The sequence below is a fragment of the Emys orbicularis genome, chromosome 13, assembly GCF_028017835.1.
Source record: "Emys orbicularis isolate rEmyOrb1 chromosome 13, rEmyOrb1.hap1, whole genome shotgun sequence".
NCBI lineage: Eukaryota > Metazoa > Chordata > Testudines > Emydidae > Emys > Emys orbicularis.
The window spans coordinates 14,090,780-14,117,380 of NC_088695.1; the positions used below are offsets into that span (position 1 = coordinate 14,090,780).

At 41.0% G+C, this 26,601-nt stretch overlaps 1 protein-coding gene across 2 annotated transcripts; it reads right to left on the bottom strand.

Annotated features, from left to right (window-relative positions):
- Positions 1-248: 248 nt before the first annotated feature.
- Positions 249-25,924, bottom strand: OCIAD2 (OCIA domain containing 2). 2 transcript variants are annotated; one of them, XM_065416090.1, is made up of 8 exons: positions 25,848-25,924; positions 16,371-16,519; positions 9,411-9,507; positions 8,496-8,549; positions 5,704-5,751; positions 4,114-4,219; positions 2,611-2,698; positions 249-838 (listed from the first exon to the last, which is right to left on the bottom strand). In XM_065416090.1, the coding sequence occupies exons 2-7, from the start codon at positions 16,428-16,430 to the stop codon at positions 2,617-2,619; spliced, it is 447 nt and encodes a 148-aa protein (XP_065272162.1). In that variant the 5' UTR covers positions 16,431-16,519; positions 25,848-25,924; the 3' UTR covers positions 249-838; positions 2,611-2,616. The 2 variants fall into 2 exon arrangements, with proteins under 2 accessions (XP_065272162.1, XP_065272161.1); XM_065416089.1 differs by having other exon boundaries at positions 25,748-25,924.
- Positions 25,925-26,601: the final 677 nt, after the last annotated feature.

Genomic DNA, 26,601 nt, shown 5'->3' on the forward strand with positions numbered 1-26,601 from the left:
ATTAATATGCAAACAGTAATTAACTGGGTTTTTCCTGTAATTCATTATTTTTTTTCTTTTCTAATGTCAGATTAGAGCAAACCTAAATAACATAGGTTTCTGAGCTTGCTTTCACTTCTTTCCCCAATGTTCATGTTTTGAGAAAGAAAACTTCTTTTTATTAAGTTGTCTATTTAGGAATAATGTTCAGAACGTCTTCCAAAGAGATTTGAATAGACAGGCATAAATAAAATGTCACTTTCCTCTCTTAAGTCCAGATTCAAAGCCCACTGAAGTCAATGGGATTCTTTCTAATAGTACCCAGAGGATACCTATTGTCAAGTATGGTGATACATGCAGTCCTTGCCCAGTACAAAGAGTTATGCAAAACTGATCACAGTATAGGGGGCTTGATGGGCTGCTTAGCAGTGCAACGTCATTTAAATACTCTTGCATTCTTTTTCTTTCATGCAGGAGACAAATGCTTCCAATTATGGCCTTTTGCAGGTTGCACTGAGATCAGGTCATTGCCAATTACAAGAATTGCAATATCTAAGTTTTCAGTGCCAAGAGCTAAAATGCATCTAAGGAAAAAAGAAACATACTGGGGTGTGATATCAACAGAAAAAAATAGAAACTGCATTACTAGAAATTAGCATTTATTATATAGGCAAACTTTTTTAAAATCAACCCAATCCTCACAGTGTACTGGTTTACACTTGACTGTAGGCTTAATTTCTTCTGTCCAGAATAAGCTATTGAAGGAAGAGACTTTTTCTGCAGGATTTTGTCATCTTTGTCAGTTCTACAATTCAGATACCAAGATATGAAGTAACTTCTTAAAAAGAAGAAACGTGATCTGAAACAAACAAACAAAATTTTTATAAAAAATACTGAGCTCTGAGAGCTAAGTTCTCCTGAGACGTACATGTGCATCTGGTGACTTCAGAGGGAGTTCTGCACAAGTCTCTGAGGTAAGAATTTGGCCCTGAATTTGTGTGCAGTACAATAATTTTAATTAGATGTAATCTGAGGGGAAAGTTTGTGCATGATACACATTTTTAGCATGAGAAGAGATGGAAATGCAATATCCACCATCTATCACACTTGTAGCTCATTGACTGTACATATTTTAAAAAGGAAAGAAGTGATCATCAAACAACACAATACTTTGTGTATTCTAATTGAAATGTTCAGTGAGTCTCTAATCTCAATTTTTTTTTTATGTTTAATTGTATAAAAAAACCCACTTAACGTTTTTCCTAAATTTCAAAGTTCTTCCATCAGAACTGACTCTGGGTACGTGTAAAACATAGTTTTCAAAGCTAGCCAGTACATGTATATTAAACAACACAGCTCACAATAATTCCATTGTCAAAAGCTTGAGAAAGGAGATGGCCTTTGCGTTTGGATCTGGGGGTTAACAAACTCAGTCTTTGCCAGACCAGTAGAGTAAGCAAACTAAAATATGCACCAACTCCTGCTCTCAACTTGACTCAAACAACTTGTCAGTGAATAAATGGCTATCTTTAATTAAACATACTATGGACTCTTTATTTTAAGTCAATGGAAATAATCATATGTGAATGAGGCAAGCAAGATTTGGGGCAAAATTCTCAAAAACACTTAATGACTTAGGCACCTAAGTCCCATTGTTTTTCAAGTCAGTTTGGTGCTTTTGAGAATCTTACCTTGTCCCTATATTACTGCAGATTTGGAGTGGAATAATCATGTAGGCTAGGTTCAAATGAGGCCTCACTGTTTACTTACTCCACTGGCTAACTACTGTAGCCACTAAAAAAGGCCATAGGTGTAACAAAATTCCTCCAGACTATTAAAGTCCAGATGGGACGCTCTAATGATGCCACACTTCAGGCTAATGTCTTCTTCAATGATAATACATTACATCAACATGTTTCATTGTGATTACCATGCACTGACAAAATCCATCAAAATCACACAGTTTTGGGTCAATGAACAGGATCTGCTAAGATATCCCTCTCAATGTCATTCACAGAGATTTTAAAGAGAGAGGGAACCCTTTATGATCATCTAGCCTGACTTCCTGTATAACACAGGCCAAAGAGCCTCACCCAATAATTTCTGCATCAAACCCATACTTTCTGTTTGAGCTAGAGTATAGTATTACATGCAAATAGTAAGGACATTATTTACTGTTCATGTTCTTAAAACATCAATATTTCAGCTGTATTTTTGACATACCAAAAATGATCAGACCATACATGTTCAAGTTAAAAAAGATATTAGGAACAGAAAACAGCATTCAAACTAGAAGAGAAATATTTATTTATTTTCTTCTAACTTACAACTAGCCAGAGAATCCCACTGAATTCTAGCTGGATAAAAAAAAACAGTGCTGTTTGTATGAGAATTTTGGAGCTAAATTAGGAGTTCCTCAGAAGTGGGAATTTAAAATTAATGTTAAATGTATGTAAAGAGAAAATGTAGAATCAAGGTTAACTTCAGAACCATAAATAGAATTCCTAATTATCAGTCTTTCATCTCATGAAGTTTATGTTTATATTGTATTGTGGCAAGTGTTTTAAACTAGAATACTGTTCAAAATAAAGAATAAAATCAAAAGCTTCCTTAAGATTCAAATGTGTGTACCTGGGATTATGAAGCTGAAGGCTTTGAGTTTTCCTGTCCATTAGATCCAAAATTTGCTTCGCATTCCTTGCAGGTATGATGACAGTGCCTAAAATCAGGAGGAAAATAGAGCATTCAAGATTTTTGCTCATATTTCTCTAACACAGCTGTCATCTTTGTGTCGTATATTGGTAAGTATTCTTTTAGAAGGAATTTGTTGAACAGGCTTTATAGAAGGAATCTCTTGTTGTTTTCCATTCATCCGATTTACGTTCTTCGGTCCTTCCAGATGTCTTATGCTATGGGATGATGTCTGAATGCCCCAGCAAAACAACCTTATTATTCTTATGTATTGTTTGTTTTCAGTAGTGCCCAAAATATAGTAGAGCTTTCCAAGCAGGAAAAGGAAGCATGATCCCTGAAAAAAGGAACTCACAATCTAGACAAGACCAGTGGGTAAAGGCAAGGGTTACCAAACTATAGATGGCCAATTGGCCACATCTTTGTAATACAGTGTTGTATTAACACAACAGGTTTTTTTTGGGGGGGAAGCGGGGGTTTAAGTGGGGGAGGGAAGATTTTATTAAAAAAATATTGGTTTAGGATTTTTAAATTATTTCAAAATACCCTTCCAATTTCCCATTATCAGTCAGCTAATTTACATAGGCATCACAGCACAAATGAGCTTTCAGAAGGGATTTTAATACAGAGAGGTGGCCTTGTGGATGAGCTTTTGGAAATGCATTTCCTATGCGGGGAGCAGTGTAGTACACATGGACAAATTGAGGGAGATATCACTGGCTCGGGGGAGGAGGTGGGAGTTAATACAAAATGAGATGTGGGTGGGAGCAGCATTTGGTTTTGAAGGCAGTGACAACAAACTTGAACTTGATGTGTTGGACGGGGGAGCAAGTAGAGAGATTCAAAAGAGGGGATGACATGGTCTGAGGTAAGGAAAATGATCTTAGCAGCTGCATTTTGTATGGACTGGAGACAGGATGGGTGTTCAGGAAGCTAGAGAAGAGGAGGCTGCATTGATTATGGCAGAGAACGATGAACTGTAGGGATATGAAGATGTGGTGCAGGAAAAAGCTGCAGGATTTGGATACATACATCTTGGACGTATGGAACAAAGGAGAATTCAAAGGTGAGTTACAGGCCAGACGGATGGGATAGATGGTGTGATATTTAATGGCACCAGACAGAAGGTAAATTGCTAACTGTTGATCTTTTATAATTAATTAGTATATAGAGAGGCTGAGGATTTAATCCTTTAAATTACAGGATTATTTATGTCTTCCAAACAATGCAGATTACATTGAATTTAATTTGTATCTTTCTAATAATTACCACATAATCTGGAACTACATAACTGCAATATATATCCTTAGGTATAGCATTCAAGAGTGTCCTATGAGCTGAAGCAAAAGGTTTGAATGTATGCTGTAGCTGCCTCTCTCTTTCATTCTATTTTCAATAACTATGTTTTGATCTAAGATTAAGTGATCTATATTCAAGACAAACCTTTTATATTCTGGACCAAATGGCTGAACTCCTATACTCTGGAACTTTCTCTGGCATACTCGTATGTATGACATCGTCCCAATGGCAAGACCAAAGGCACCAGCAACTGAACAAACAGATCACAAAATATTGTTAATTCAAGAGTCTAACTCAAGATACTATTATTTGTTCTTTGTACAGTAAATTGCACTTATGTAGGACTTTTTCATCCCAAAGTACTTTATAAACATATACAAAGATTATACTGTAATAGTGGTAAATTCTCTTATCACTGAAATGCAACCATCTGTGGAGTGAAACACTGCAGCTGCTTAAGAATACACAGCAACACGGCACAACAGTTTAGATGTAAAAAAGAATACTATATATACTTGGAATTTCAGGGGGAATTTAGATGAGGAGTGTAATAATAGCGCATGGTGAAATTTGACAAAGACATAAGAGTTGACTCCCCCTACCTTTGCAAAATGCTCCATGGGTTTTTTTTTTTTTTTTGATTATTACAAATAGCTAGGACTTCAGTTTAAGTCTTGTCTTCCTATGTCAAAGGCTTCCTTAATACCACTGGGCTCTGGTTCAGTACTCATTCAAAAAGAAAAACTAATTCTGGCAACACGTTGAATTTTCTGTGGAGGTCTCACATCCAAGTATACACCAAATGAAACCTGCTTAGCTTTTGAAAACAGACGAGATTACGTCGTTTAAATGGCATGGTTGCATTATGTAAATGCAATACAAAACAATTTCTGTGCAAACAATTTTTTTAACAAAATGTTCCAAAGTTAGACACGGAGGATACATTGAATTTGTATTATTATTTCTTTATTTGAGCAGTTACATTGCTGTAATACTTAGAGAATTTAACCATGTTGAGAACTTGTTATGGTAGTCATATGGTATTGCCAGGGCCTTACTGCTGTACATTATGTAATAAACGACAGTACCTGCCCCACAAAAGACTAGACATAACAGGCAGATAAAATAAGCAAGGTCGTGAGAGCAGGGAGAGAACATGGGAACAAAATTGTAGTATATTGTAGCATAGATTAGCTATGTCCACAATCAGCAGTCCAAACTCACCATTGGCCTACCCATGATCAGATGGCAGAATTCTGTGTGCATTATGGCAAGATGACAGTTAATGAGGCTAAGGTGGGGAGGTACAGATTTTGATTGGAAGTTTTTCCCACAAGAAAGAGGTGGCATGGGAGAGGTGCTTGTGGAAGAAGCAGACAAGCAGACCATTGGGAATGGTGTTATTGACAGAACCATGGTGAGGGTTGACCTTGCAATAATATAATAATGCAGATAGGACAATTAAAAATTGAATATATACTCTTACTGAAAAAGTCTTCATTAAACAAGCTTTACTTAATAAATTAGTTTGTAAACTTAGTAGAATCCTATTTACCTAGACTGCTATACTGACACCTTATGGGTTCAGATAAGCAGAAGTTGGCATAATTGACATTCACTAAAACAGGGAGACACACAGTTAGCTCACAAAGGAGGTTTGGAAAGTTCAGATTCTACTGTTAATAAATATCCCCCAACCTTTTCTTTCCTTTTAAAATAAAAGTACTGACTCACATGCAATTTTAGGTAATGATCCAAATCTTGGGTTCGATGAGAGCAAGCCTAAAATAAAACGCAATAGTTAAGAATGCCTATCCACTTGAGAAACTCATCATCATCTAACAACAAAAGTGGTCTTTTTCTAACAAGCCTTTCTCATTTCTCAGAGCAAGGGCTATACAATACTTAAAAGTATGGTAGATTTGATTTAGGAAAATACACCATTCCCAAAGCATTCTGGTAATTTCCAATGCAATTATTTGTGTGGTGGCACACAAGTATCAGGGGAAAATATTTTGTGCTGCCATGTGGGGGATTGGAGTCCAGGTCTCTTGTTCAATTTCTTCCTCTTTGGGTCAGCACAAGCTGGGAGATAGCTCCTAGGACCTTTTTTGCCAATGATCAGCCTAGTGTTAACTGTCACCAGATAGAGTCATGTTTATCCTCTTTAATAGGAATGGAGGAGTGATTCTGACATTTGGACTTTTGAGGAGAGAAGATGTAGTTCATGAACAGAGGAGAAAATGGAAAGATTCTCACCCTTCCCCACCAAATTCCCCCTCCCCTCAAATTGACTAATATGACAATAGTGACTTGTTTCTGATCTCAATTTTGTAGCAGCATGTCATCATGTATTGGTATCTGTGGATGCCCAGCTGACACCATGAGACAGCAAATCAAAATGCAGCATAAGAATTTTTCCACATAATCCTCCAAATGCCTGTGGATCCCTCCAATTTTCCTGTTTACATCCCCTTCACACATGAGCTCACAAGTTGCAACCACCATTCTGGACATTGTATAGAACCTGTTAAAAAGACCCAGGCAGGATGACGGATCACAACTGTGTGATGTGACTGCCATATCTAATCTCAGCCAATCAAAGGAGCAGGGGTCAGAATGAGCCAGTCTGCTGTATTTTGTACCAGAACTTGTCTGGTGACCCATCCATTTCTGCAGAATTTAAACAGAATGTGACAGTAGCTCTGAGGGCTACATGATGACCCCGTTCAGTGAGACGGAAGACCCTAAGCAGTGGAACCAATGTGTTTCTGGGGTGGGATGTCAGTGGGAGGCAGGGTAGGGAAGGGAAGTAGGGGTGACAGTGCCAGGCTATGCAGGCAAATTCCACACAGAAGACTTTGGTGGCAGAGGGAGCATAGAGTGGTGGCCAGTAGATCCACCACTGTAGATTCACATAATGTAGGGGATGCACAGAAGTCCCAGCTTCTTCTAAAGCCAATGAGCAGTAGTATACACAGTGGGGAGGCCATGCAACCACTCTATGCCAAGTGTTAGATTGTGGGGAGGAGGATTTATTTTCCCCTCACTCCTATTAGGTCCTCCGTGCAAAGCCCATTTATTTTCACTTTGGCCAGGTGTTCAGCAGTTGTTTCTAAAAGAGGTGCAAGATGCCCCATTCATCTCAAATAAGTCAAGGCACAATAATGACCATTTAAAATTGGCATTCTTAATTACTTCACTGATGATCATATAAGCATAAATATCCAGGTACTATGGAAATGTGGGGAGAGTTATCTGCCAAGGGGTGAGAAACCCAGAAAGTAGTCTGCATCTCCTCCATGGGCATGCAGAGTGCAACCAGACTGATTCACTACAGAAATGTAACGTGATACTCCTCTGTACAGATTACCCAGCAGCTGTATAAGATCTCCCTGCCCTCCCATTTGGCCAGTACCTCGTTGCATCGAGCCACTATGTATGTTGGCATACAGTCATAAAAACACTGCCGATGCTTTCTAGACACCAGAATTTAGAGCTACAATGCCAGATTCTGATACCCTGACTTACATAGACTAGTACCCTATTTCACAAGTAGTCCCAATGAAGTCAGTGATGCTTCTTGATTACAGAATGTAAGCGTGACAGATTCAGGCCCCTCGTATTTGGAAGGGTCTGAATTCAAAAGGAAATACAGTAAAAGCTTTGTTATCTGGCATGCTGGGGGAATGGTGGGTGCCGGTTAATCAAATATTCCAGTTAACTGAGAGTTATACTTTACCAATGGAATACCAATTTTCAAAGAATTAGAATACAATAAAATGAATAAAAGACAAAATACAGTAGTACAGTATACAGGTATTCACCAATGCAGTAGTAGTACTGCACTGCAGAGTGGTTGGTTTCTTGAAGCACTTAGGTGTATACAGGTAACCTACTGTATAGAAAACTTTATCTTTTGACACTACATATCACTATGGGCAGCACCTGATGTACACCCAGATCACTAAAAATACACTTACCACTAAAACTATATTGAACATAAGTTAATCTTTCTTTGATGATTCACAAGACACTTCAGGCTCTTGCAGTGCCTCAGGGTCATCATTATCAACATCAATTATCATTGTAGATATAGATGGTGTAATAGATTGGGCTGAAGCTGTAATGACCCTATGACACACCCTGGAAGTTACTTGTCTTCTGCTTCTTTTGCATAAGAGTAGAGTGCAGAATGTGCAATTGCATAACCTCCTGGGCAGTATACTAGTCCCGGTTACTAGACTGAAGATTTTATTGGGAGAGATCAGAAATGCCGGATAATAGAGCTTTCCGGTTGATAAAGTGCCAGATAATACAGCTTTTACTGCATTCCGAATGAGGTGTGGCAATGCATAGTTAATTATCAAATCATTATAACAGTGATGGCACTGAGTGGGAAGAACATTCAAATATGAAAAGCAGCAAGCTCTGGGGAAATTCTGATTTAGTGCTGATTCCTGATCAATATGACTTGGGTTCATTTCTAATATAAATAAAATGATACACGTATATCTTCCATTTACCATTGTAAATTAGCCCTTGAGTGATGAGCATGCTTCCTAGAGACAAGGGAAGACCTGAAAAAAACAAACAAACAAAAAAATTCAGCACTTTGCTCACTACTGCTGACTGGCTGAGAATTATGTGCATCTTTTTTGAATTTATTATCCTATCTTCTCCACCCCAGCTTGCTTGTCTCATTCACCTATTACACTTGCTCTTAGACTGTAAGCTCTTTGGGGCAATGACAGTCATTTATTATGTTTGTACAGCACCTACCACAATGGAGCCCAACCTGGTTGTGACCTTTTCGTGCTACTGAAATATAAATAATAACAAAAACTTGCATGACCATAGTAGTATATCCCCTCAAGACAGCAAAACTAAAATGTATCTGACCTTGATAGAAATTTGATTAAATGATGAAACCCTTAGAAGCTTTTCAAATCTTTTCCTTTCAGAATGTCCACATTTAGAGTTGCCATCTGGCCAGCTTTATGCTCACTCTGCAATGAGTTTTGGTTTTGTTGTTGAAACTAAATAGAAATCTTGTTATTTCTTGAAAAAATTCAAAATCAAGAACATATATGTGAAAGAAAATGAAAAGCGTCTCTTGGGTGAGAGTAATAATAGATTTCAAAAATAGTTACATCAGCTAATAATAATAGTTAACTATTGACAATTAAGGGTACAATTCTGCCACTTTTACTTACATTAAGTGTACCTTATTATGTAAGTAGTCCCATTGATTTCATAGTAAGTACTACTTAACATAAGTAAGGATGACAGAATTAGGCCCTAATAACAATCTTCTCTCAAATAAATGTAAGTGTTTAAGTAACTGGCAAGTTGTGCAATAGAATTTAAAGCAGTAGTTCAGCTAAAAATACATCAGGTGCTGATTCTCACTGGGATAAGAATTAACATGAGTTACCTACCTCTGTACCAGAAACTTTCATTTCTACATTCTCGACTGATCCTTTCTACTTCTTTTCTATTGATGTGAACATCTGAGATAGGACAGTGGAGACCAGACTGAAAAGAGCAATCTTTTTGTTAGCTTACTGATTTTTATCTTACAAGATCATTTTTAGATAATTTAAGATGAATTAAAAATAGTTACTAATACATGTAAAATGAGTAGAAAGATATTTTCCTTTCATAAGTAATGCAACCCCCCCCCCCCTCAAGTCTCAAAACAAACACACACCCCATCTGTAGTTAGTAAAACAATCAGATACCTGTATTTGATAATTCAAGAGCAGAAATGTGAAGTACTGTTCAGGTTTTAAAGTGAAAAAACTTCATCGCATTTGGAACATCTTGCCTGCAATAGTTTAGGTATTAATTTTAGACAGGCAGTAAATTGCTGTTTTTCTCTTAATTCTTTTATTCTGATCAGCCACATTTCTTTAGCTGATATTCAGGGATTGAACTGGGAGGAAAAAACAGGCAGTGCTACTCTCAGGTCCTCCCACAAAATAAACTCCACCCACTGGAGATGCCAAATGAGAAATCACTCTCGGTAGATGGTGCAGATATTCAAATTATGATCTCACACGCCCTCCCAGGCACTGCAGTCTTAACTCCCGCTCCGTGCAATTCAAATACACCCCTGGGCTCTGTTGGGCTCCTCTGGCTGGGCTTCTCCTCAGTAGGATTCAGTTGTCCTACTGGATTCTGTTGACGCCCACCCAGTAATGGCAGTAAAATGTCACTCACAATAGATTGTGTTTGTCCCTCTCTTTTCTTTGTTGAGCAGTGAAATAGTTAATAATATTGACATTTTAGTATCATCTCTGGACATCTGAGTTAACATCTCACCAACGCTGGCTCTAGCTGGGGTCCATGGGTTGAACTGCACCCACAGAAATCAGGTCTGGATGTGCACTACCATGCATGCATCTCACATGGCTGGGAGTGCAGCTGGCACTCAGGTCCGCCTGCCAAAAAACACAACTCCTCCTCTTGGCAATGGGGACCTGAGGGAAGCCTCAAGCCAGCACGGAGTGGAAAGGATTTAGGTAGGGTGGAGGGGGAAAGCTAGTCTGTTCTCCTTGTCAGCCAGGTAGGGAGCTGCAGTGAAGGGGACGGGATAGGGCAGCAAAAGGGGGGCCTTGTGGTGCTGCTGTGGTAGGGGTGGCGCTCCAGGTTGTGATGCAACTCCCTTTCGGGGATCCCGGGGGGAGGGAGAAGGGCTGGATATGGGGCACGGAGGGGAAGATACTAAAATTCCTTCCTCCAAGGAAGCCTTGAGCCAGCCAAGAGGGGTAAGGAGCAGAGTGGGGGCAGGCAGAGGCTCCTAGGAAGGGACAGTAGGGGGTTTCCTTTGAGGGCAAAGGCTACTGGGAGTGGGTGGGTACAGGACTCATGGGGGGGTTAGGGAAGGGAGGGGCTTCTGCTTTCCTGGGTTTCTAACCATTGTAATAATCATCATTAAGGCTATGAGTCTTTCACAGAGGTCATGGAAGTCATGGATTCCGTGACTCCAGAACCTCTGTGATTTCCGCAGCTGCAGCGGCTGGTGCGGCTGACCCCAGGGCTGCCCGAGCAGCTGGGGCGGCCCCAGGGACAGCCACACTGGCCACTCCCCGGGCGCCCCCAGGCAGATGGTCCCGGGTGCTGCCCCGGACCAGCAAGGGTGCCCCGGGCTGCTCCCCGCCCAGAGGAGCAGTGGCCCTGGCAGGGCCACTGGCCACCCCTGCCCGGAGCAGCAGCGGCAGCAGGGCCCCGGGCCACCCCCCGCCTGGAGTAGCAGCATCTGCTGGAACGCCCCCTCATCCCCAGCACCTAACATTTAGTTAGGGGTATTTTTGGTACAAGTCATGGACAGGTCACTGTCCATGACTTTTACTAAAAATATCCATGACTAAATCGTAACCTTACTCATCAATGAGTTTTCTTACACTGAACTAACTCACCACTGTGCTGCTACAGCTGTATACACGCACTGTACAAGAGTTTGGCATAATCAGTTATTATAAATATGTGATATGTGAAAAGTTCCTGGAGTTACTTGGAAGTGATGTATACTAAGTAACAGGAGATGGAAAAACTCTTTGCTCATGAAAGCGAACCCTCTTCATTACTAAATAAAATTGGTACAGTGCATATACTGGGGAGGGTATGTTGGTTTCATCTATGCTGGATTAGCAGTCAGCAGGTAATAGCATTCAGACCTAAACTTCAAAGGAACTGAGAGTATAAGTGACTGACCCTTAGAGGAGGAGATTGGAATAGACTCTGACTGGCAATTATGACTTCAGGCACTGGGATGGTGAGATAAAGGCAGAGCCAATGATAGCTGGAGGGACAGACACATAGAATGCGAGGACAGTAGTCTTCAATTTACCAGGACTGTAACTCTAAGGTTTAACCTACCAAGATAGGCTGTGGCCTACCCTTTACTCTAGATATTATTTTATTACATTTTTATCTTCGCTTTTATTCGATTTACCAATAAACTTCAACACTTTCAAACCTGAATGGCACTGTGACTCCATGTGCCAGGTCGCAATGCATGGAGCAGGGAGTCGGAGCCAGCCCCAGCCCAACCCCAGTCTCGGGGGACAGGAGCTGTTGCTGTGGGGTGGGTCAAAGCTGGGCTCAGTCTCCAGCCCAACCCCTCTTCTCCCAGGCCTTCCCTCCACACCGGGCTGGGATTAGGATTGTGGTGCTGGGGAGGAGGGTACTGCTGCGGTTGGTTGGTGCCCCCTCAGTGGGGCGAGGAGGAGGCTGAGTGCACCTACTGCACCTACAGCAACTTCTGCCACTGCATCTCACTGAGACGAATGGGGCAGTTTAGACTTCATAGTTATTGTTGAAAACTCTGTGCAAATTCAGGCAGATGTCATTGTTTCAATTACACTCAGTTCACATTTCCAAGGCTTTATTTACAATCACAAATGCTGAAAATGCACTTTTTAAAAAATATATGAAAGCTCAGATTTTGTAGCACAAGTGTCACCTCGGTAGAGATGTCGGTATGCAATAGGGTATGTCTGCACTTGGAGCTAGAGATGTGATTTCCAGGTCAAGGACACATACCTGCGCTAGCTCTGCGCTAAAAATAGTGTTGCCATGGCAGCATGAGAGGTGGATGGGCTAGCCGCCCTAATTATGTGCCTATGATACCTTGGGTGGGTACATAATTAGAGTGGCTAGCCAATCCTGCCAGCCCTGCTGCCATGGCTATACTCTATTTTTAATATGCTAACTCAATCACCACTGATGTGGGTATGTTTCCTCAGCGGAGAATCACACCTCCAGCTCCAAGTGGAGATATACCCATGCTGACATGTACCAACCCAATGTGAGCCCTGTTAGTTTTGTAACCCTGGTGATGAAATAGGTTTATTGGCTGCAGTCATTATTAAATTTTCAGGTAATGGATGCCCCAGTCCTCATTCAAACACAACTCCTACTAAAGTTAGTGGGAGTGTTGCTTGAATACAGCCTTCAAATTGATCACAAACTGAGTTTCATAGCAATGTGTGATGGGGTGTGCTCCCCACACTGGCCCTGCAAGAGCTGAGCTGGGCCAGGTGGGCCCAATCAGCTAATTAGGCTGCAAACAGGGGAGAGCTTTAGGCAACTAATTAGAGAGAAGCTCATGTGTGAAGGACAGGTGGGGCTTCTACAAAAGTTGGGAAATTGGAAGCAGAAGGGGCTGCAGGAAGGTGGTGTATAGTCACACCCTGGGAGAAGGGAGGTGTGTTTGGCGGCTATAGAGGAAGTAGCCAATGGTTGTTCCCTGGGAGGAGGGAGTAGAGTGGTTGGCAAACCTCAGAGAGTGGGGGAGTGCTGGGGTAGGAAGCAACCCAGGGAGTAAGCAGTGAGGTTGGGGACTGAGCAGACCTTGGCTGCATGTTGTAGGGTCCCTGGGCTGGAACCCAGAGTAGAGGGTGGGCCTGGGTTCCCCTACCCACCACTGGGGCAGTGAACTGGAAGACCATTGGGGTCACTGTGGGAGTGACAGAATTTGAAGGACTGTACCCAGGAAGGGGGGAATGCTGAGTGACCTGGCCAGACAGCTGAGTTACAAAGGGGACTGCTGTGGTTCCTGAGAGCAAGAGAGAGGCTGCAGAGGAGAAACTGATGGGATATACCTGCTGGAAGGGGTGTTGACCTGACTAAGCTAATCCCCAGAACCACCAGCAGGTGGTGCCCTCCAGCAGTGAGTAGAGCAAACTGTCACACAAGGTTATAGTATATGAAACTTGTACTGCTCATAAACTATGTCAAATATAACAAAACCTCTACAATAGTACAAATAACAGATAAGGAAGTAAATGATTACGAACAGGGTTATTTCATATCAAAATTACTTAGTTAAATGTTCACCTATGGCACAAAGTGGTGGAATCTGGCCCTAACAGGCCTGTTGAGATTTCTTCAGCATAGGGGAGCTTGCAGCTGGTGTAAAGCAGTGTAACCAAATCCTATGCCAACTGCCCGCCCCCACTTCACTCCACCTGATTTGGATGTTGAGGATGAGCCAGATAGCACCTGTGATCTACTGGTTTTAACAGAGGTATGGTCCTTTGGGAACCATAGCCAGCTGGCATAAACTACAGCAGATTAGCTGGGATTGGGACCGGGACCAAGATAGCTTGACTATAATTAGCAGGTGGTTGTAACTGCCCTCTGCCTTTTCTGCACTGAGCAGAATATGGCACAGAGTCTGGGCCATAACACAAAGAAGGCTGGATTTTTTTCCAGAAATTGTGACCATGAACATACTGAAACCTTGTATAGAGCTCAGAGAAGTATAATACAGTAACTCCACACTTAACATTGTCCCGGTTAATGTCATTTTGTTGTTACATCGCTGATCTATTAGAGAACATGCTCATTTAAAGTTGCGCAATGCTCTCTTATAACGTTGTTTGGTAGCCACCTGCTTTGTCCACTGCTTGCAGGAAGAGCAGCCTGTTGGAGCTAGTGGTGGGGGCTGGGAACCAAGGTGGGCTGGCAGCCCCCCCATCAGCTCCCCTAATTTCCTGTGTGGCAGCTGCCCAGCAGTTCAGGTGTCCCTCCCCCCACTGCTGTGTGCTGCTCCTGCCCTCTGCCTTGGAGCTGCTCCCGAGAGCCTCATGCTTGCTGTGCAGGGAGTTGGGGGAAGAGGGGTGCTGATGTCAGGATGTCCCCCTCCCCCTGTACTCCATCTCCACAGAGCTGGGGAGGAGGGAGACATGACAGGGCTCAGGAGTGAGGGAGCTTGCTGGCAGCAGCAGCAGCTGCTGTCTCAACTTGCTGATCTACATAAAAAGGCAGTGTACTTAGAGTGGAGCCAGCATACTAAAAGGGGCAATGTGCGTCTCTCACTCACGCACACTTTGGAAAGTGGAGGGAGTGGTGCGCTCCAGTGGGATAGCGTGGGTTCATCATCACGGTCAGTTTCCACAGGGAATGTTTGCAGCGACTGCCATGCTGTCTCCTCCCTCCATTTGTGCTGCCTTGTAGAGTGTGAGGCTACATTAACAACAGCGTATTAACCCTTGAGGGCTCAGCCGAGTGCTAGTTCATCATTTAGCAGCAAAGCATTCCCTGGGAAATATCCCACCCTCTGATTCCACCACAATTTATACTCTGTGTGTGTGTGTGTGTGTATATATATATATATATATATATATATATATATATATAAATCTTTTGCCTGGCCAAAAAAATTTCCCTGGAACCTAACCTCCCCCTAATTACATTAATTCTTATGGGGAAATTGGATTCGCTTAACATTGTTTTGCTTAAAGTAGCATTTTTCCGGAACATAACTACAACATTAAGCAAGGAGTTACTGTATATATAGAAAATTGTGCAAGAACTTATTATTCTAAAACCAAATGTGCTCTATTTTTAATATTGTATGGGATACTATAAACTCTATTTAAATTACCTACAGTTATATAGCATCATATTATATTAATATAATATTACATATTATAAACCTAGTTTTTTAGAAATTTCTAACTTGTGTAAAAATGTACTTTGGATTGAAATATGAAAAGCAAAATCTCAGCACAGCAGAAGGGGTAGAAGTCCTTAAACACACTTAATGACATGGACTAGATCTGTTATCAACATTAAAAGACATTTTAACCGAATGCAGGCTTTGTTTTTTCATATTTTATATATTTAATTCTGTAGAAAAATATCATGCTAAAAATTAAGAGCTGTTCCAGGAAGTACAAAGTGAAAGCTGCGATGCTATAATTAACCTATCTATAGTCTATAGGACTGGACATTGTCATTTAATATCTTACACCATAAATGCTGCATATTCCAGGTATAGAAGGGAAGCATGGGCAGACCTGTAGCCATTTTAGGGTGGAGTTTAAGCCATAAGATTTATTTTATTGTTTTTGTCAGTCTGTATTAAACTAAACTTAAACATAAGACCAAAGGCTGCCCTCAGTTACACCTGTGCAACCCCACTGACTTTGTAAAATACTGTATTGCTAGCTTCTGCATTTTCATTTGGTTGTGAATAAATGCCTCCCAGAATCTTGCTTGTATCACGAAGAAAATATCTCACAAAAAGGCCTTCTGACATGAGGCCATTTTTCTTGGGAAAATGTAAAAGCTTTATATATCACCAGTATCTCCTAAAGGGCTGAAACCTTGCCCTAAACAGACAGATACACCTGAGAAAGCTGCCATGAGTGTAGTGGATGCAGACACCTGACCTGGAGACCAGCAATCTATTAATATTTGCTAATGGATCAGCAGGAACTCCACAGAGGAATACTGGCAAGCCCCTCCTCCTCATCACTTATATGTATAAGTCCCTCTGTTCAGACAACTGTTCACCTGGATTCTATTTGATAGTAAGAATATAAAAATGCCAGTCATTGGCTAAAGATAGCATTCAACAGAAAGGGGAAGCAACTCCAATTTACCTGTTTGTTTTCTTGCTGTAAAGATGCCTGAACTTTACTTTGGTCTGTCTCTGAAGACATGTCTGTCTGTCCTTCCCCCTCTCCTCCTAATAATCTTGGTAAACAGCAAAGTCAGCAACGCTGTCTTTCACAGCTGGCTCCTCCTCTCACTGTTTGGTACAAAGGTAAAAAGAGTAAAAGTATTACATTGTTATAGGCAACTGTTTACCCAGAGAAAACACCCATTTTGAAAGCAGCATTGTTTTTATTGCAGATACTATTTGAATAACCTGATATTAAATGTAACTAAAAAGAGATACAATACCTGAACTCTAAGTGAATTATATTAGGCCACACAATGCATTGTTCCCTTTCAGTTATCAGAAATATTGGGTTTGTACTGAGTCAAGCAGGCACGTGTACAGGGAAGGATTATATGCTGGGGTTTGTGGAGTGCAGCACAAAACTCTCAGTGCTGGAGAGAGTGAGGACAAATGTGGCTTCAAGCCACCTCGCACCTTCCTGATTTCTGACTGCACTGGAAGCCAAAATGGCCCCTGGCCTGAATGAGGTGGCTCAGAGTGTTGGTCTAATTTACAGCAGCCTGTCCTGAGTGGTGGCCAGAATTTCCACAGTACAATGAGCTCCGGGGCTACCCCTCCTAGCCATGCCCTGCCTTTAACCCCTGACACACACTTCTTATTTTTCCACCACAGGACCTACCCATCAAGCCTAACATGAACTAAGTCTGTATTTCAGACCAAGATCCATCATAATCCCAGTTATTTTTCTGATTTTTTTAAAATCATATTTAAAGGTACCCACAAAGGGGTTTAGTTACTTAAGCCCCAAATTTAGGTGCCACTGCAATCCACAAAACCCCCACTGGGCTGCTGCATAAACCTGTAGGCTTGTGAACTCTCTGCACCTAAATTTTTTTGTTGTAAAGTGTCTAAGTTTCTGCCTTTGGTCATGCACACAACACCTCACTCTAGGCCTCAGGATACCTCTTTCATGCCTACCCTCAGTGGGTTCTTAGATGTTCCCCCACCCCTTTTGCCTGCAGGGCCTGGTTCAGTGTTGGGGTCCATTCAAAAGCAATGACAGGGTGGTGGTGCTTCCCTTATAACTTTCAGCCCATTGGTTAGAGCATCACCTGGGATGTGGGAGACCCAGGTTCAATTTCCCCCCTGCCTTATGTGGGGGAAGAGAGGATTTGAACAGGTGTTTTCCCACCTCTCAGGAGACTGCCATACCAAATGGGCTCTGGGATATTCCTGTGTGGGTGCCCTGCAGTCTTTCCTGTTGAAGCTGTTCCACTTTTTGGATAAATAATTAGTCATTGGAGAAGGGGGACTGAACCTTGGGTCTCCCATCTCTCAGATTAGTGCTCTAACCCCCAGGCTCTAGAGCCCCTCTCTCTCTCTCATTTTCTCTAGCCCAATCTCTATTTATGTATTTATACAAAGCGGAACAGCTTCAAAAGTCCGTTCTCCTAAGTGTGAACTGTTACAACTCTTCTCTGTACTGTGCTTTAGTTCTGAGACAGTTACAAAGTTATAACACTCACAAGAAGCCCTGTATTTTTATTTAGCATTGGGACTTCAGATAACTCTTTTTTGTTTGGTTTTTAATGGCAGGGCTGAAGAACTGACCTTTCTCTTTGCTAAAAAGACTCAGTTAAAGCATTGTGTTGGTACAAATCTGTAGTAATGGTCATTCTTTTCCTATGCTCAGTTTTACCACATTCTACACCATTTTCAGAGCACTGTATATTGATACTGTTTCTCTGAAAAATGTAATTTTGAAGCTCTGTGGAAGGTGGGAAAAACTGTCAACTCTTCACTGTTTGTCTCATTCTATCAGTCTCTTGTCACTTAGAAAAGAGCAAGGGAAAGGGGAGGGAACTTTAGAAAAGTTTGACAATCACAGGCACTAAATCTTGGAATTCATATTCTATTCAATAAACCTAGCTGTGTAGGAAGTTGTATTTAAAAAAAAAAAAAAAACATCTCAGGAGATTGCAGTAGAATCTGACCTGGATCCTTTACCACTGCAGCAGAATTTAAACTCTGCATCACTTTTTCATCATTGTTTTCCAGATTCAGAAAAGTAAAGAAGAGAGACAGGCTTTTTTAGGATTCTATAATGTGTTTTAGTAACTTGTAGCTTGTAATTCATCTTTTATTACACCCATAAAATCTTGGAAGTATTTCCTATGTACTAAACTACACTTCAGTTTCAACGTAATAAAGAATCCCAGAAATGGGCAGACTTTGAAGGAAATTCCTGGTACCCATCCCAGTAGAGATGGAGGTTGAGAGCCCTGCTGGCAAGAACATGTCAAACAGAGTCTATGATGGTGAAATGTTAAAAATGGGATTAATAATACTTCCATCTGAGGAAGGCACTATACATAGGGTGCTTCATAATCATTGGATATTACTTTTGGGAAATTCAGGCACCCTCATCATCTCAGACAAAACTATCCTTGCACTGATCTACTGGGAAAACATGATGTTTTCTCTTGCATATTTACTGTGCTTCTGCTGCTGCCTTCTTTCTGAAGCTAAGTGGGTTTAAATGGATGGCATAGTTTATTAGCTATTTTTAGCTTGGGACAAATTCCCTGTTTCCTTTATTCTTGTTATCTAACTAAAATGCTCACTCTGTACAGAACTTGTTAGATAAAAAAATCCATCTGGTCTGAAGGGAATTACCTGCTTGAGGCATTTTTATTTCTTTGGTTTTCCTTGCTTCATATTTCCAGTTCCTTTATTCAGGAATAGAAGAGGGTGGATGAAGGCTTCCTGCATAGAAAATATTTTGATGCTTCTAGCTGGGCGATGAAGGGGCAGCATATGAGGGAAATGGCTGGGATTTCTTTTTGGGGAAGAGCGGGGGAAGTTTAATCTTTATGTACGTATTTGTTTTTCTGTATTAAGAAGGCTCGGGGTGGATAAAAATCGAAGGTTTTCCCCTCAAAAATCCGATTTAAATAAAAACAGATTAAAAAAAAAACAATCTAAAGATACATTATAGCTCAAGGATATCTCATCATGGAATTCTAAATCTGTAGTATGAGACAATATATTCATGTAATGTTTAAGAAAAGTTTTGTAAATGAGTTCCAATAGTTCATGGATTAGGGACCCAATCTTATGGGGTTCCAGGGGCTTCTGTATAGATTATTTAGGTTAATCTTTCTATCTAGCCAATGGGACTCAGTGCTCAGTCTAGAAGATACCATCAGAGATGCTTAGTTTTGCAGTTCTCAAACTGTGAATTTGTGTCTCCAGAGAGAACATGCTTGTTAACAGCAAAAATGTTTTTAAATAAATACATAAATAACAGACCCTACTGTACCTCTGCAAATTTGTGTACACCGAGTCAATCCCTTACCTCTCTCTGAAGTGCAAAGTTTCAAAAAGTTTAATGAATAGAAGATTGTTGGGGGCGGAATAGATCTGGACAAGGAGAAGTCTGGAGATAAATGTGAGAAGGGAGGGACAGGCAGTAGAAACAAAAGTGAAACTGTCTGAGCAGCATATTCCAGAAGTCTTGAGGTCTTTCTGAGTGTAGCCTTCATTGATTTGAGGTCTACCATACCATTCTCTCACTAGAAGGGAAAACCTATAATGGCAGCAGCCCGTAAAAGAGACCCAGTTTGGGAATATTTTAATGAAGTTCCTCTACCTGTGGGTAAGACAGGCATGCGTGCAAAGTGCAAACAGTGCAACAAAGAAATGCAAGGCCTGGTTTCCCGAATGAAACAACATCATGAGAAGTGTTCCTTCTCAGGAGGAAGCTGCGTTGAAGATGATTAAAGGAACATGTCTGTGTTGGATTAAAGTAATAATACATTTATGTTGTGGAAAATGTAAGAAAGAATGATTCCACAACAGACCCCGAATTTGGCCCGACCATTAGACAGAAATATGTGTCTCAGCCTGCTCTCTCAACCTGCTGAGTTTGTGCTAATTGAAATAGGACTGCCAGTTTGCAAGGTCTGTGCTATTTGTAGAAAAACATCCAGAGACAAAGAGTTTGTTCTAAAAGTAACAAGATAACAGCTGTCCTTTATGGCTGGTACAACTTTGTTTTCCTGAACTCTGGAATAAGATGTGTGAACCCCCCCAACCCTTGCATGCTTGTCTTGTTCTTTTCCTTTTAGATATAACAAGTGGGATGAATAGACTTATTGAAGTCTGCCATGTCCCACTGATTTTAGATTGGTTATGTTAAAGGATGGGTAGGTGATAAAATGCAGATGTGACAGCATTTATTTTGGAGTGTGAGTGTACGTATGTATGATTGAATGAGGACTGAAAGATTAAAGGTTGAGGTGCCAGCCTTAAAATAAGACCGTTTGGCTGAAGAATACAGTGGACGAGACAGCCCGATAACCCTGAGGGCATACTTGCCCCAGGGACAGGGGGGCCGAAAAGCCGAGGAACAAGATAACAACATACTGTTATTTTGTCATTGCTGTGCCATCTGCGTGATTGACTATCCCCTCAAACGTGAGAACAGTGATTGATTATCACTTGAAACATGAGAACAGCATGACGAAGCAAACGCTATAAACTTGCATGAGGATAAATCCCTATAAAAACAGACCCTGAAGACTGAAGACTTTGGGTCTGATTCTGCAAACCAACCTCCAGGCGCATCGGATGTGCATCTGACAAAGCCCTGCTCCACCCTCGTGTCCAGGCCACCTGGCCAGTGACTTGGCACGAGCAACTCCTAGGCTGGTAACTACAACAACATTGCAGAACTTGTGTGTGAGGGAATGAGATGTTCTAGCTATAACTGATTGCTTACTCTGATTCTTTCTGTATTCACAATAAACGTGGCATTTTGCCTTATCCCCTTTAATAAGATCCTGCTGGTTTTTATTTTATTGGTATAACATCTGAACATGCAGGCGCTTCAGGTTGGTAAACTTTTTTTATTTCATACTTCTTTCTTAAGGACTGCCTGTCTTCCTTCTGGACTATTCCTGAATTCTCATGTTTGAGGGGAAAATATAGTTGTTACTCTATGGTACTATCATTTTAGATGCAGTTGTGATAAAAAATAAATTGCTGAAATAAGCAGCTCTTCCTTTTACAATTTCACCTTTAAAGTAGTGCTGAGTGTCAGTGAATGTAATGAATAATACTAAATGAGCAGTATGACAATAATAATTAAATAACTGCATTGACTTATTTTGTTTAGGAGAATCCATCCTCAACATACAGGATTCTCAAGACTATCCAGCTTCAAGCTCACCATCATTTTCTGTAGTTTCAAAATTATCTGCCCATAATAGTGTTTCAGTCAGATCATGTATGTCACATAGCCACAGTATATCACCTGTAGCAAAAAGAAAGAAAAAATCTCCATCATCCAGAAACAACCATAGATAAGTCATAAGAACTAGCAGATTACAAAAAGAGATAATTGATGACAAAATTGCCTAGTTTGTTTATGCAACAAACTCTCCTTTCCGTATGACTGAGAACCCACACTTCATTAACATGGTTCAGTCATTAAGACCAGGATACAGTCCACCCAACAGAGCAGATGTTGCAGGCAAATTGCTGGATAAAGTATATGAGAGAGAAATTGAGCAGTGTGCAAAAGGTTTAGAGGGTAAAATTGTTAACCTGAGTCTTGATGGGTGGAGCAATGTCCACAATGATCCTGTTGTATGTGCTTGTGTGACAACAGAAGAAGGGAATGTTTTCCTTACAGAAACAATGGATACATCAGGAAATGCACACACAGCAGAATACTTACAAGAAGTAACAGTAAAAGCTATAACAAACTATGAAAAACAAATTCAAATGTCTAGTACGCAGCTTGGTCACAGACAATGCTGCGAATGTATCCAAGATGAGAAGAAATTTAGAAGAGAATGAAGAAAGTCCCAAGCTAATAACATATGGTTGCAGTGCTCATTTGATGCACCTCCTAGCCAAAGACTTCAATGTTCCAGAAATAAAGGCTAATGTTGTTGAAACTGCAAAATACTTCCGTAACAACCACTTTGCAGCAGCTGCTCTGAAAAAAGTGGGAGGAACCAAGCTAACTCTCCCAAAAGACGTGTGATGGAACTCAGTAGTGGACTGTTTTGAGCACTATATCAAGATCTGACCTATTCTGATGACAGTTTGTGAACAAAATTGTGAAAAAATAGATGGCACTGTCACAGCCAAAGTTCTTAACATTGGGCTTAAGAGAAATGTTGAACACATGCTGAGTACCCTGAATCCTATTTTTGTAGCCTTGAACAAAATGCAGGGAAATAGCTGTTTTATTGTTGACGCTGTTGAAATTTGGAAAGAACTGAGTGAGATCTTAAAAAGAGAAATATGCAATGACAGAGTTAAATTACAAACATTAAAAAAACGAATGGGACAAGCACTACCTCCAGCTCATTTTCTTGCAAATATTCTCAATACTTGGTACCAGGGTCAAACCTTAACTGCTGAAGAAGAGGAGTTGGCTATGACATGGACATCCAGCAATCATCCCTCCATAATACCAACTATAATAAACTTCAGAACTAAGGATGAACTATTCAAGAAATATGTGTTTGCTGATGACGTTTTAAAGAAAGTCACACCAGTGAACTGGTGGAAGTTACTTAAGCACTTGGATTCAGAGACTGTTGAAGTGATAATCTCACTTTTAACAGCAGTAGTTTCTTCTGCCGGTGTAGAAAGAATATTTTCTTCCTTTGGACTAATTCATTCCAAATTGAGAAATCGTTTGGGACCTGAAAAAGCAGGAAAGCTTGTTTTTCTTTTCCAGATAATGAACAAACAGGAAAATGAAGGTGAAGACGACTGAGTTAGCTGCAGAAGCCGATATTTTAAGTTTCTCATGTTGACCTGGCTTACACAGTCGATTTTATTTTTGTGGTTTTTTTTAAATATTTCATTTAACTATTTTAGTTAAAAACAATTTTAACAAAAACAAACCTGATTTTAAAGAACTTGAATGTTTAACTAAATTCAAAAATTCATATGCTTGTTTTGTTAAAATATTATGTTTGCTGTTGAAGAAAAAAATCCAGAATACATAATGTTATTGTTTTAGTTAAATAAAACAATTTAAATGTCTGTCTGGTGATGTTCTCCTCCTAATACAGCATGGCAAAAAATCCTCCAAATATTAATGATTAACCTGTTGAATTGGCGATAGTTCACTTCCCAATGACTTCATAAATATCTGCTTCAATCAATCTGCTTTTGGTAAATGAAATAACCAATCATTCATTTTCTGATATAGCTGTAAAACTAATCTGAAAAGTTTTCAAAATAAATCACTTAAAAATGTATAATGTGTACCTTCTAAAAATGAAACCAAACTATCTGAGTTGTGAAGACTATGTATTAAGGTTATAACAACCAACAAGAATGCACTTTTATGTAGAAATCCATGATTAAATCGAGTCTTCCTGACTAGTGATTTAAATCAAATCCACCCTGAAAAGTTGTTGGTAGTGACCACACCACTCTGTGAGATTACTGAGAGAAATAGATGGGAATTTTTTCCCCCACTCTTTCAAAGATCTGTTTTAATTGCCAGAGACTTTGTCTTATTGTGTGGGTGCTTCTGGAATAAAGTACTAATTAATCATTGTGACATTTAGCCCAGCACTGTTTGGCATCCAGTAGGGTGCAAGGGGAAATACTTGCCAGGAGATATTATAAGAGCCCTCTAAATTGGAACCTTTATTTTAATTATGGGACTCTTATTTTGGTATAGACTGACCAGATAGCAAGTGTCAAAAATCGTGACAGAAAGTGGGGGGTAATAGGTGCCTATGTGAGAAAAAGACCCAACAATCAGGACTGTCCCTATAAAATCAGGACATCTGGTCACCCTATTTTGGTGCAGGGTACATAGTTTAGTTTCAGGCAACATCACTAGAAGCTTAATAGGATTAAAATGAAAGAGTGACTAGACACTATTCTTAAAGGTATGTGCTCAGATGTTTGACATCCATTTCCAGTGTTTACAGAGGAATAATCTGGGAGGCACTATCACTTTTTCTTCATTGTTTTTGAAGGGATTATGAATATATTTGGGGGGGGAAATTTTGATCACTCTCTTTCTTAGGAAGGATGGCATGGGGTTTATAGGCACAGGCAATCTGGATTCTGTTCCTGGCCTTGCAGCAGACTTCCTGTGTGATGTTGGGCGAGTCACTCAATCTTGTTAAATCTTAATTTCCTCCTAAGTAAAATACTCTTCTTGCCGCTGGGTTGTGAGGCTTAACTAATGCATGGGCAATCACATGCTTTGAGATTGTTAGGTAGAAGAATCTATATAGAGCAAGACCTAAAACTTTTATTACACCCCTACCCCGATATAACGTGACCCGATATAACATGAATTCGGATATACCACAGTAAAGCAGCGCTCCGGGGGGCGGGGCTGTGCACTCCGGTGGATCAAAGCAAGTTCGATATAACGCAGTTTCACCTATAATGCGGTAAGATTTTTTGACTCCCGAGGACAGCGTTATATCGGGGTAGAGGTGTACTTATTGTTATTATTTTCACTATACACTAGCATGACTGAGGGCAAAATTTGGCTCATTGGGGAAAAAACGTTATTTCTATTATTTTCCCCAATATGCCAAATTTTGCCCTCCATCTGAATAGCCCTAGCTCTTATACTGGTCAGGTGGAAGATTTTTAGCACCTCCCAGGAGCAGTGAAGGCGGCAGGAGGGGGGAGAGAGGATGCCAGCCCATCAGCAGAGCAAAAATGAGACCAACCCCATGAGCAATGCTCTGCCTCCTACAAGTTGGCACCCAGGGTGTCTGCCCTGATTGCCTACCCCCAAAACTGACCCTGGCCTCAGTTCTAGTGTAACCTCATTGAGACATTTGTGTATTTTTGATTGCAGAACTTGGCCCAGTGTCTTGTTACTTTCTGGTATGTAATTATCCCTCCATATTTAGTCCCATTTATTTTATGTGCATTTTATAGTATTTTTCTCAATATAAAATCTAGGTAGGGTTTTTAAACATGCTTTCCACAAAGCACATACAATCTCTCATTAAAACCACCTGCTACAAAATCTGCACTTTGTGATATACATGCAAGAACTTGGTCACTAGTAAACAGATCTAGGGGGGAAATGCTGTCAAAAATGTGGGCCTTACAGGAGGTATTAGAACAAAAACTCCTTTTGTGCTGATGCATCGATGAGGAAATTCCCTGAGCACAGCGTGTACTCGCTGTTCTCTAATGTCCAAACCCACATCAGTGCAGAGGCCTACTGGAGCATTCTTTGTGCAGTTCTTGTGTTTGAAAACCCAGGAGATGAGACTAAAGGAAATCAGCAGAGCGAAGAGCAACTTTGCAGAGACAAAGAGGAAAAAAACTTACGATCTTTCCGGACTCTAGTTGGGAAGTAGCTGATTTTGTATTAGTTCTAAAACTGGGCCCAGTTCATACTTCCTACCGCGCAAACGCCTGGTAGCTGTACCTTGCTCTCCGGAGCAGAGACGCAGCACCAGCAGGCTGTATTCAATTCCTGTTTCACTGACGACGCAAACAGCTCTCGCTCCCAATTCCCTACTTTGGGTGTACTGAGCATGCTCACCTGAACCGTCCCTGTAGCCACTGCCCTCTCTCTGCCCTTACTCCTACATATGATTTGCTGCCTCCTCTTTGGAGGGGTTTAAAAGGATTAAGGGGGGCAAATCGCAGCAGGGGGCTGTCAGGGTCTGAGCAGGGGGCAGAAATTTACTGGCCGGGGGGATCAATCTACTGTAGGTAGCAGCAGAAGAGGGGCTGGAGGGGAAAAATCGGGGGTGGAGGGTAGGAGCCGGGGTTAAGCCTGGGGAGGGGGGGGAGACGCTGCCAGACACCGTGCGGGGACAAAACCCCCGTTTAGGGAGGGGGAGAGGGGGGAACAGTGACCCCGGGGGATGAGGCACCCGCTGTGCTCGCTAATCTAGGGGTGGAGGGGTGCAAAGGAGGTTTTCATTCTGCTCACAGGAAGCTGCATGTCAGCCCTGGAGCAGAGGGCGGGTTCCTCGGGCTGTGGTCTTAAAGGCACAGGCCTCCAATTCCTAGGCTGTCAAACCTTAGACACCACTGCTCCTCTCTATCCTATACAAGTGCTGCGGGGCTACTTTACTGCTCCAGCCAGGAGACTGAATGCTGTGAAATATTGTACAGACACTCCCTCCCTCCAACTCTACATCACACATTTTGAATATGTAAAAGTGTCTTCT

Coding starts and splice junctions, on each gene's coding strand:
- OCIAD2 (XM_065416090.1), bottom strand. CDS start 16,430: ATGTCTTCAGAGACAGACCAAAGTAAAGTTCAGGCATCTTTACAGCAA. Junction 8,550..9,410: donor TGAAAGTTTCTGGTACAGAG/GTAGGTAACTCA, acceptor TGTTTTTTTCAG/GTCTTCCCTTGTCTCTAGGA. Junction 4,220..5,703: donor ATCATTACCTAAAATTGCAT/GTGAGTCAGTAC, acceptor CTGTTTGTTCAG/TTGCTGGTGCCTTTGGTCTT.